The sequence below is a fragment of the Portunus trituberculatus genome, chromosome 4 (assembly GCF_017591435.1).
Source record: "Portunus trituberculatus isolate SZX2019 chromosome 4, ASM1759143v1, whole genome shotgun sequence".
Taxonomy (NCBI): Eukaryota; Metazoa; Arthropoda; class Malacostraca; order Decapoda; family Portunidae; genus Portunus; species Portunus trituberculatus.
In genome coordinates this window covers 858559-870070 of record NC_059258.1, presented here as the reverse complement: position 1 = coordinate 870070, position 11512 = coordinate 858559, and the positions used below count along the sequence as shown (strand labels likewise).

The window sequence follows — 11512 nt, the reverse complement described above, 5'->3', positions numbered from 1 at the left end:
GGTGAATGAGATGGAAAAGGTACTGTGAAGTTGTATAGTGTAAGATACTGTATGTGGGTGTGTAGATAGTGATAGAAAATGAATGGAGGTTTGAGGGAGTAGGAGATCAGGTAGATGATGATGCAGGGAACTTGATGAAAAGATAATAGTGTTTTATTTGGTGTGTTTCTAGTTTAGTTTAGGTTATATGGTGAAGAGGCAGTGATGAAGGGAGAAAGTTTGGTTTGTTTCCGTGATAATGACGGTGATGATTATGGTAAGGTGGTGATGGTGATGGGTGAATGAGATGGAAAAGATAGTGTATAGTGTAAAGAGTAGATAGTGAAAGACGTGAGGTAGGAGATGTGTAGATAGTGATGAAAAGATGAATGGAAGAAATAATGGAAAAGATAGTGTGAAAGAGTATAGTGAAAGACGTGTGGGTGTGTAGATAGTGATGAAAAATGAATGGAAGAAGGTTTAATGAGAGAGAAACACAAAGTAGAAGTGAACATTTTCATTCCTCAGAAATTACTTTTATAAATTAACTTTCTAGCGAGAAGGAAAGACTCTTGAAAACCACACATATACAATTTTCCTCTTCTGTCATTATAAAACACAATATTGGCAAAACTTTCAGGTAATCTATTATTTTTTGATGCGAGAGAGAGAGAGAGAGAGAAACTGGTCAAGAGCAATAAAAAAAAAAAAAAAACACCCACTTGTTAGCCAGTTCTCTTACAGGTCAAATTAACAGCCGAAATAAAGGGACATATATCTTGAAACCTTGTATTTATTTATTTTTTTATCTCTTTTAAGCGTCTGTGAAGATTTGGTTCAGTGAGATTAGTGGCGTCAACTGTTGCCAATCACATGAAAGGATTATCAACTGTTGCCAATCACATGAAAGGATTATCAACTGTTGCCAATCACATGAAAGGGTTATCAACTTCTACCAGTCACATGAAAGGGTTAGTCTGCTTTCCAGAACGTTATTTCCCTGATTAGAAAATGCGATACAGTCTTGGAAGTTTTATTACCTCGTGTGGCAGAAGCTAAAAGGTTAATACCACTTAGAAGGGAGATTATTTCACCACCATAGGAAATTACTTATCATTCGTTCCCTTAATCTACTTACCAGGGCATTTCCTCCCCTGATTAAGTACTCTAGACTCACCATCAATACTCTGTTACCGCGTGTGGAGGAGGAAAAGTAGACTCAATTTAATGTTACTTAGAGAAATTAACACTGACTGCCTGTCTTAACCTCCTTCCTTACTTCACCTTCACTTCCTCTCTAACCCTCGTCTGTCAGAGTTACATGTTAATCCTTCCTTCACTTATCTCCTTCTCTTCATTCCTTTCTCTCCTCTGTCACTAAACCTACCAACCCCTCACACACACACACACACTGAGACACGACACGCCACACACCATGAGCAGTATTTCCTCTTCTTTCTAAACTTGCCCTGTCAAAATTTCCTCTTAATCCTTCACTTCACTTCTCTTCTCTCCATTCCTTCTCTCCTCTGTGACTAAACCTATCAACCCACACACACACACACACACACACACACACACACACACACACACACACACACACACACACACACACACACACACACACACACACACACATAGAGACACAACACGACACGCACCACCACCCTTATTTCCTCTCCACACACACATAGAGCAGAGCAGAAGTCTTTATATTTTGTAGTTCTTTCTTATTACTCATTTTTCGCGTTTGTTTTAAAGGCTGGAGAAACTTTGCGCCGGTGGGAAAGCCAGGTTTTTTGTAATTATTGTAGTCATAACTAGTATTACTTCTTTTACACACACACAGAGACACGACACGAGGCGACACGCACCATGACCACGTATTTAACTCCCAGGTTTCGGCAGCACAGCCTGGAGACGCCTTACCTTCCTCAGGTGTAGCGCCTAATGACCCAAGCGCTATTCACTTTACAAATTGACTGATTTTCCTTAATGCCGACTGTTCGTTGCTAGAGAGAGAGAGACAGAGACAGAGACAGAGAGGAGAGGTGGATAAAGTGGACGGGAAAAGGGAAGATACAGAGAAGGAGATGAGGTAAAAGTGGAGATAAGGTGGAGAATTCATACTGCTATTACTCATCACATCCACTCATCCACTTAGCCACTCACATCCACATACCCACATTCATGACTGCATCTACTTTCTCATCACATCCACTCTTATCCACTCAGCCACCTATCCACACTCACGACTGCATCCACCTTTACACCGACTCTCTCATCCACCCTATAGTCATCCAGCCATTCACTCAATCACATCCACTTATCCACGTGTTAACTCATCCACCACCACATCCATTTATCCATTCAATAAAAGAAAAAAAGGAGAAAAACACCAAAACACAAGTAAAAAAAGAAATAAAGAAAAAAAGGCAGAAAAAAAAACACACACACACACACACACACACCTCTAATCCTTCCCATTAATCAAAACACCTGCATTTTATCTTCCTAATTACCTTCCAATCAGATTTACCAGGTACGGACAGGTTTTTCTCCACGCTCATTAACTCACGCATTTATTCCCTCCATAGATAACAGGAAGTGATTACCAATTATGTGTGAAACGGTGATGAAGTGGCCAGTGATACACGCTGGAAATTACCTTGAAAGACCAACAGTTTTTAGTAATTAGCAGTGGTAATGAGAACGGCACTTTTTTTTTTTTCATTTTCCTTTACAGTTGTTGATATTAGTGATAGTATTGTTTTCCGTACCAGTGCGTGTGTGTGTGTGTGTGTGTTTAGGAGTTGACAAGTCAGTTCGGATAAGCAACAGCCCTCACAATCTGCAGTGGATTATAACCCTTCGGAACTCCATAAATAAGAGTGAATTGGGCAACAGGTTACATGTATCCTCTCTCTCTCTCTCTCTCTCTCTCTCTCTCTCTCTCTCTCTCTCTCTCTCTCTCTCTCTCTCTCTCTCTCTCTCTCTCTCTCTCTCTCTCTCTCATAAGGTAGGAGAGAGGAGGGGGAGACTCAAATATTTTCCCATGCCGTGTTATATTAAAGCATGCTATAGAGGGAGGGGGGGTGGAAATTATTTTGGCATGGAGTCATAATTAGCGTTTTCTGTCTCCTCTTTTTGTTAATTTTCCCCCCCGCGAAAAAGTCATTCACTGGCACGTAATGCTTCTGTGCCGCCTCATGTAATTGGAGGATTCTCTCGCTAGCAGGTGAAAATTACTCCCTGGTTTTGCCTTTTTTCAGGTTACCGGGCAGGGGAGTGGAAGGGAGCAGGGTTAGGAAGGCCAGCAGGGGGTCTATCACCGAGGAATGAGCCCTCAAACAAACTGTAATCACGCCCCCCCAAGAATTTATATTTTGAAAACCCGCAGAAAATAGAACATGCGCATCCCTTTAGGAACACGTCAGACATTCCAACCTTTATCTCTTTCTCTTCGTGTTCTCTTTACAAATTGTATGTGGAAAGCTACTGGTAGAAATGTTCTGTGTTCTTATCTCTCTCTCTCTCTCTCTCTCTCTCTCTCTCTCTCTCTCTCTCTCTCTCTCTCTCTCTCTCTCTCTCTCTCTCTCTCTTTTTTTTCTTTTCTTTTTTCTCTCTTTTCCTCTTTCTTATTTTTCTTCTTGTTTCTCCTCTTCCTTTTCTCTTTTTTTCCTTTTCTTTTCTTCTTTTCCATTTACAACTTATATTTTGGAAATCTACGAAAAATATGAAATAAATAAAATGTTCTCTACAGTTTTCTAAATGTTTTTTTTTCTTTTCTTTTCTCCCTATTTATATTTTGATTATTAGTGTTTTTTTTTCTTATTTATTTACCAACTTAATCTCTCTCTCTCTCTCTCTCTCTCTCTCTCTCTCTCTCTCTCTCTCTCTCTCTCTCTCTCTCTCTCTCTCTCTCTCTCTCTCTCTCTCTCTCTCTCTCTCTCTCTCTCTCTCTCTCTCTGTCACATAGCTGAAAAGGTTGAATTCTAGCAGTGATTAAGGTAAAGAACTCATTATCTCATCTCTCTCTCTCTCTCTCTCTCTCTCTCTCTCTCTCTCTCTCTCTCTCTCTCTCTCTCTCTCTCTCTCTCTCTCTCTCTCTCTCTCTCTCTCTCTCTCTCTCTCTCTCTCTCTCTCTCTCTCTCTCTCTCTCTCTCTCTCTCACCTGAGGATCTTCCCTAATTAGAAAGTGGGCGGGAATTGAACGAAGCAGCACCTGGAAGTCACCTGGAAGTCTCTCTCTCTCTCTCTCTCTCTCTCTCTCTCTCTCTCTCTCTCTCTCTCTCTCTCTCTCTCTCTCTCTCTCTCTCTCTCTCTCTCTCTCTCTCTCTCTCTCTCTCTCTCTCTCTCTCTCTCTCAGTAGTTACATTTCCTTAGGTCTTTTCCCTCAGGACTACCACCACCACCACCACCACCACCACCACCACCACCACCACCACCACCACCACCGCTGTTCATTGTTCTTAGAGAGTCGCAGTTTCTAACCAGCCATCCTAGACACCCTTCCTAACTCAAACACACACACACACACACACACACACACACACAGATACACTAGAATGATACTAAACGCGTAGTAGTAATAGTAGTAGTAGTAGTAGTAGTAGTAGTAGTAGTAGAAGTAGTACAGAGGAAACAACACAGGTAGGAAAAGCACTAATTAATTACCTGAGGGCTGTGTTATTCTGATGCACTTTTTCCCACTCGTCCTCCTGCATATGTGAATTAAATTGGTGCCCTCAGGTCCTGCCGGTACGTGTCTTCTGAAGGGAATCCGAGAGTCAAGGGCCGCCAGGAGTACTTCATCAATAGGGGAGCTGAGGGGACGAGTGAGGGGCAGGAGAGGGGACGAGTTGAGGGTATGATGGGGAGGGAGAAAAATGGGGGAAACTTTTCTCTCGATGTCCTTGTGTGTGATATGGGTGAAAGAGAGAGAGAGAGAGAGAGAGACCAACAGACACATACGACAGACAAACAGAGGCATATATCATGAACGATCACCATCACGAAAAAAAAAGACAGGAGGAGGAGGAGGAGGAGGAGGAGAAAGAAGAAGAAGAAGAGGATAAGTATAGGAAGAGATCAGAATATGGAAAGAGAGAGAAGATATAAATGAGAGAAAAGGAAGATTAGAATAGAAAAAAAAATCAGATAGAAATGAAGGAAGAGGAAAAATGACGAAAGGAGAATGAAGGAAATAAAATAAGAGGAGAAAGGAGGGAGAGGGAACCAGAGGGAGGGAGGAGGAGGAGGAGGTGGAGGAAAGACTGGAGGAAAGGGGAGTGGGAGGGGCGAAACCTCTTGATGTGTTCATTGTTAGAAAGCTCTCGAGGCAGGAGTGAGTTTGAGGAGCATCGTGGAGCGTGGAGGAATATTGAAGGGGACTCCACCATCTCGTTAGTTACGTCCCTCCGGCAGGTGTTGAGATGCTCCTCCACCCTGCTATCGATATGTTCCCCACCTCCACCCAACCCTCCTCTCTCTCTCTCTCTCTCTCTGTCTCTGTCTCTCTCTCTCTCTTTCTCTCTCTTTTCTTTCTCTTTGTTGGTTGTTCATTTGTTTATTTTAGTGTCTGTTTTCGTTTTTTTTTCGTCTATTTACTCATTCGTTGATTTATTTTTGCATTGATTTGTTTATTTTGGGTGTTTTTTTTTCTTACTTAATTGCTAGTTCATTTAAGCTCTCGATCATTTACTTCATGACTTCCTTACTCATTGACTCATATTCATTCATTCATTCATTTATGAAGTCTTCAAGTTACCCATCATTCACTCACTCACTCACTCACTCACTGACTTTACACTCCCCACCCTGTCACTAACTCACTCAATCACTCACTCACCCACTCACTCACTAATTAACTAACTCACTTTCCTCCTTCAGGTGTGTGGGCATGAGTCACCCGCGGCCAGGTGAAGGAAGGAACCCCTCTACCTGTCTCCCACACACATTTTTTGGGCGGCGCCACACACAGGTAAGACTGCGTAACAAGTCTTTTAAGTAGCTACCTGTCTTGTGGGTTTTTTGTTATTTTTTATGCTCCTCCCTTTCCCTTGTTCTTTTTCTTAGGAAGGGTAGGAGGGAGAGTAAGGATAAAAGAGTAGCTGGGGGAATTTATTATAGGCCTACACGTGATGTATCTATAAAGCCTTTTTTTTTATGTAAGAGGAAAGATCAGGTAAGGACAGCAAAAAGCATTGATAAAAAAGCCACTGTGGTGCTGGTTCCCAAACAGGTTGGTAAAGGATTATTATTATTATTTTTTATTCTTATTTTTTTGTTTCTTTATTTTTTATTTTCTATTGTGCGTGAATTATGCATGTGCAGTTAGTTGCATGTAGTTTTGTGTGAAGAAAGAGAGTTGTCTACCTGTCGTCTCCCTTCGTGATTGCAACTATTGGTTTGAAAATTCTTATTGATTGGAGACTAACAATTAATGGGTATGGTTTGATTATTTCAGTCTATAATTGGAGATGAGAAAAGGAAGGAGACAAAAAATGGGTTGAAAATTCTTATTGATTGGAGACTGACAATTAATGGGTGTGGTTCAGTTATTTGCCTCTATAATTGGAGATGAGAAAAGGAAGGACACAAACAATGGGTTATTCGCCTCTATGAATGGAGATGAGAAACGAAAGGAAATGCATTAAAAGGCCCTGTATGTATTAAAATGCCTGTATGAATTAAAAGTCCCTGTATGTATTAAAAGGGCCTCTATGTATTAAAGTGGCCTGTATGAATTAAAAGGTCCTGTATAAATAAAAATATTCCGTATACATTAAAGGCCCTGTATACATTTAAAGGCTCTGCATGCATTGAAAAAACCTCTATGTATTAAGAGTCCCTGCATGAATTAAAAGGTCTTGTAAATATTAAAATGGCCTTTATGTATGAAAAGGCCCTGTATACATTAAAAAAGGCCTTGTATACATTAAAAGGCCTGGCATGTATAAAAATAGCCTCTATGTATTAAGAGTCCCTGCATGAATTAAAAGGTCTTGCATATATTAAAATGGCCAGTATGTATTAAAAGACCCTTTATACATTAAAAAAGGCCTTGTATACATTAAGAGACCATGTATGCATTAAAATAGCCTCTATGTATTAAAAGGCCCTGTATAGATTAAAAGACCCTGTATGAAAAGGGCGTGTATACATTAAAAAGGCCTTCTATTAAAAGTTAAGGGCCTGTCCGGGATTCGAACACAGGACCTTCTGCACCCAAACAAAGAATCCTACCACGAGACCAACAGGCCGAGCGGAGGTTGCCCAGTGTTCAAAGGCAAATAGAGGGAAATCATTGGCTATCCTTTGTGGTTTTCGTCCTTTTTTTTCTCTTTGATTTTTGAGTCTGTATCTCTCTCTCTCTCTCTCTCTCTCTCTCTCTCTCTCTCTCTCTCTCTCTCTCTCTCTCTCTCTCTCTCTCTCTCTCTCTCTCTCTCTCTCTCTCTCTCTCTCTCTCTCTCTCTCTCTCACGAAAAATCTTCAACAGAGAGAGAGAGAGATGAAAAGCGTGGCCGAACAAGGATCTCTAAGGGCGGCGGGCCACACCTCGGGCGGCGGGGCATCGGGGCGGGAATGGAAGGCTCGCGGGCGTCTCTTCCTGGTAATTATCTTTGCGCGGGGCCTCAGCGGATCTGGCTCAGGATAATTAGGACATTTTTCACACCACGACACACTCAGGGAGGTGCGTGGCCACGGGCGTGCATGGAGGACTGGGGGAAGGAGAAATGCTTGTGTAAGTTCGTGATTTTTGATGTGATGTGTGAAAGAAAATGGTGAAAATGATGCAGTTTTTTTTTTTTTTAAGGGGTAGTGGTGGTGGTGAAGGGTGATGGTGATTTTTTTTTTAAGGTGATGCTAAAAGAAGACGAGTGAATAATTTTGTTTGTGTGACTGAAAGTAGAAGAAAAAAACATTAAAAAGAAAATGATAAAACAAATAGATAAAGAAGAGAGACAAACACACAGGCGCTCTAGAAACATTGCTATTTAAAGAAGAAATAAACTATATGATAATCTTCCCGTGTGTGTGTGTGTGTGTGTGTGTGTGTGTGTGTGTGTGTGTGTGTCCGGGGCATGAGGTGTAATGTCCTGCCCTCCAGGTGTTATGTTGTCGTTTCCAATTAAGGTTTGTGAGGACAGGTAGACACTCCTTCTTCCCCTCCCTTCCCCTCCCTTCCCCTCTACTCCTCCAGCCCTCCTTAGCTCTTATTCTAGCACGACACACACACAGTAATGAGTTCCTTCACGACTTCGAGAAGAGGAGGAGAAGGAGGAGGAGGAGGAGGAGGAGGGAGGGTATAAGAAGGAATAAGAAGGAAGGAAGGAAGGAAACACGGAGGAGAATAGAATATGAAAACCTGGAGAGAGAGACACAAGGAGAGGGAGAGGGAATAGAGAGAGTGGGAAGAGGGGAAAGAGAGAGAGGGAGGAGAGGGGAGAGAATTACCTCCCTACCAACAAATTAATAGTGTTAGTACCTCTAGTTACCTCCTGGACAATCAAAGTGAGTGGTCGCCTCAGGTACTCTTGAAAAATAGTTGTCTTTTCCTGATTCACCTTCAAGAAATGTCACTCCCCGTTTTCTGTTCAAGACACGAAGCTTTATGGGAGAAAACGACGGTGATTATACGAGATTCACTACCATTTTTTTTTTTTTTTTTTAATCTTGTTTTAATAATTTTTCGTTTTTTTTTTTCTCTCTCTCTTTTTTCGATACAGTGGTTTTGAGATTTCTCTTCCTATTTTTTTATTGAGTTTTCTTGTTTTTTTTTCTATTTTTTTTTCTTCATTTAGTTTTGATTTTTTTATTTTCTATCATTTTTAGAGAAAAAAAATAGTAATATATTTCTTTGATTTCATTTTCTACCCATTTTTTTCACTTTTCTGTGTCTTTCAAGATTTTCAGAGAGAGAGAGAGAGAGAGAGAGAGAGAGATATTTTAGTACTTTCCATTGACGTTATACCTCTTATCCACCTTTTCTCACATTTCTCTCTCTCTCTGAAGATTTTCCTAGAGAGAGAGAGAGAGAGAGAGAGAGAGAGAGAGAGAGTCCAAATTTACATATCATCGGTGGAATTTATGTAACCGCACGGCAAGCAGAGAGGCAGAGTCAGAATTGGAATGTCACACGGCATCATAAAATAGGAAGGAATTGGGGCGCGGGCAGACGGAGAGGAGGGAGGGAACTCATGAAATGGGAAATTCTGGGATTGCTCTCTCTCTCTCTCTCTCTCTCTCTCTCTCTCTCTCTCTCTCTCTCTCTCTCTCTCTCTCTCTCTCTCTCTCTCTCACGGAAAATTTTTAGTGAGAGAAAGTGAGAATAGGTGGATAAGAAACTGTAATATCAATGAAAAGTACTAAAAACATTCTCTCTCTCTCTCTCTCTCTCTCTCTCTCTCTCTCTCTCTCTCTGGGAATGTTTTTGCGTGGGTGTAATTATGAGACACAGCACAGGAAGCAGGATTGAAGGTCATGTTTTTACCCACAAAAATGATTAGATTAGGAAAACACGTTGGCTTGTCTTGGCCTGTGTGTGTGTGTCTGTGGGTGGGTGGGTTAGATTAAGTTAAGTTAGGTTAGGTTAGGTTTGGTGTATGTGTCTGTGTGTCTGTGAGTGGGTTAGGTTAGGTTAGGTTAGGTTTGGTGTATGTGTCTGTGTGTCTGTGTGTCTGTGGGTGGGTTAGGTTGGTTAGGTTAGGTTTGGTGTCTGTGTGTCTGTGTGTCTGTGAGTGGGTTAGGTTGGTTAGGTTAGGTTTGGTGTATGTGTCTGTGTGTCTGTGTGTATATGTGGGTTTGTTTCATTTACTTTTTTTGCTGTCTTATCTATTTGCATCGAGGGAAGTAGATAAAATATATTATAGTGTTAGTATTTAGCAGTGATAAGAGAACTGTAGCCAAATTATTATTATTATTGTTATTATTATTATTATCATCATCATCATCATCATTATTCTCAAGTTTGTCTCATTCTTCTTTCGAGTCTTTGTTCCTCATTTTCTCGCGGCATCCTATTTTATCCTCCGGCGTGTCTTGTCCCGCGGCAGCCCTCCTTGCCTTCCACTCTTATGGGCACCAGAGAGAGAGAGAGAGAGAGAGGGGATGATTTACCCGCGGCGTGGCTCACACTAGTTGTTACACGCGACACAATGCGAGGAAGAGGAGTGGGCGGCGACGGGGTAAGAGGAGGGGGAGGAGGAGGAAGAGGTAGAAGAGAAGGGCGACAAGGAGTGGGAGGTGTAGGAATAGGACAAGGAGTAAGAGGAGTAAGAGACCGGGTGAGAGGGGAGTGCGGGGAGGCTGGCTGCTTATCAAAGAGGCTCGAGTCACAAGACCAAGATGATTCCCCTGCGAGAGATACAGAAATAATGAACCTCGCGGCGGCTGCAGTGCCCTGGGGAACGCCGCCTCACCCCGGCAACAAAGCTCTCCGTCCACATGTCGACAAAGGCCTGCAAAGAAGATATTTTTCGCCTCAAATGACAACACAAGAATGAAGTGAGAGAAGCGTGTGTCCCTCTCCCTCTCTCCCTCCCTCTCGCCCTCCCCATCTCTCTCTCTCTTTCTCTTCGTGTGAGTGTGTGTACGTTTTCTGAAGCCAAGGGTACGATGATTATCTGATGTGTGTGTGTGTGTGTGTGTGTGTGTGTGTGTGTGTGTGTGTGTGTGTGTGTGTGTGTGTGTGTGTGTACGTATAATGCAAGGAGGCTGCATCTCTGTACGTTACTTGCTTCTCTCCTCCTCCCTCCTCCTCCTCCTCCTCCTCCTCCTCCTCCTCCTCCTCCTCCTCCTCTTCCGTTGTTGCTTTAGGCGGGTCAGGGAGAAGGAAATGGGTGATTCTTTCCTACATATTTGCCTTTGGACTTAGATATTTTTCCCTCTCCATCTTTTTTCCCCTCCCGAGAATATTTGCTTTACGTAGGCAGACTTTGGTGTCTTGGCCATGATGGGTTTTATTTTCCCCTCACCAGAAGGAAGGAAAGAGGGGACGAGGGAAACAGGAACGCTAGGGAAAGAGGAAGAGGAGGAGCAAGATGAAGGGAAAGGAAAAATAGTGTCTTAAAACCGTGGAAATATATGATGAAATACGAAGGAAGAATATTACAGAGGGGAAGGAAAAAAGGGAAAAAGGGTTGAGATTTAGGAAAATATGACATGTTTAGGGAAAAAAACCAAGAGGAAAATTGGAATATGGGAATGAGATGAAAAGGAAAAAAAAAGAAAAAAAAGTTGATGATAATGTAAACGCAGATAGAATGACGAGAGAGAGGAGATGGAGGGGGAATAAATGAGACGTAAAAGGGAAAAGAATGATAAAGGGAGACGAGGGGAAAAATGCGGAAGAGGGAAAGGGGAAAAAGGAAAAGTAATAAGGATGATATGGCAGATGGAGATACAAAAGCGTGTGAAGAGATGAAGGGAAGAGATGAGACGTAAAAGGAAAGAAACGAGAGGTGTAGAGAGAGAGAGAGAGAGAGAGAGAGAGAGAGAGAGAGAGAGAGAGAGAGATAAACCCATCAGT

General features: G+C 42.0%; 1 protein-coding gene across 1 annotated transcript in view; it reads right to left on the bottom strand.

Annotated features, from left to right (window-relative positions):
- The window catches only part of LOC123511050 (formin-like protein 3), a 10865-nt gene extending 435 nt beyond the window's left edge, over positions 1 to 10430 (bottom strand). The window contains exons 1-4 of the mRNA XM_045266666.1: positions 10404 to 10430; positions 10102 to 10294; positions 7512 to 7703; positions 4657 to 4788 (exon numbers count right to left, since the gene is read on the bottom strand). Of these exons, the coding sequence (XP_045122601.1) occupies positions 4657 to 4788; positions 7512 to 7703; positions 10102 to 10294; positions 10404 to 10430 (544 nt within the window). The remainder of the gene's footprint in view (positions 1 to 4656; positions 4789 to 7511; positions 7704 to 10101; positions 10295 to 10403) is intronic.
- Between the last annotated feature and the right edge of the window lie 1082 nt (positions 10431 to 11512).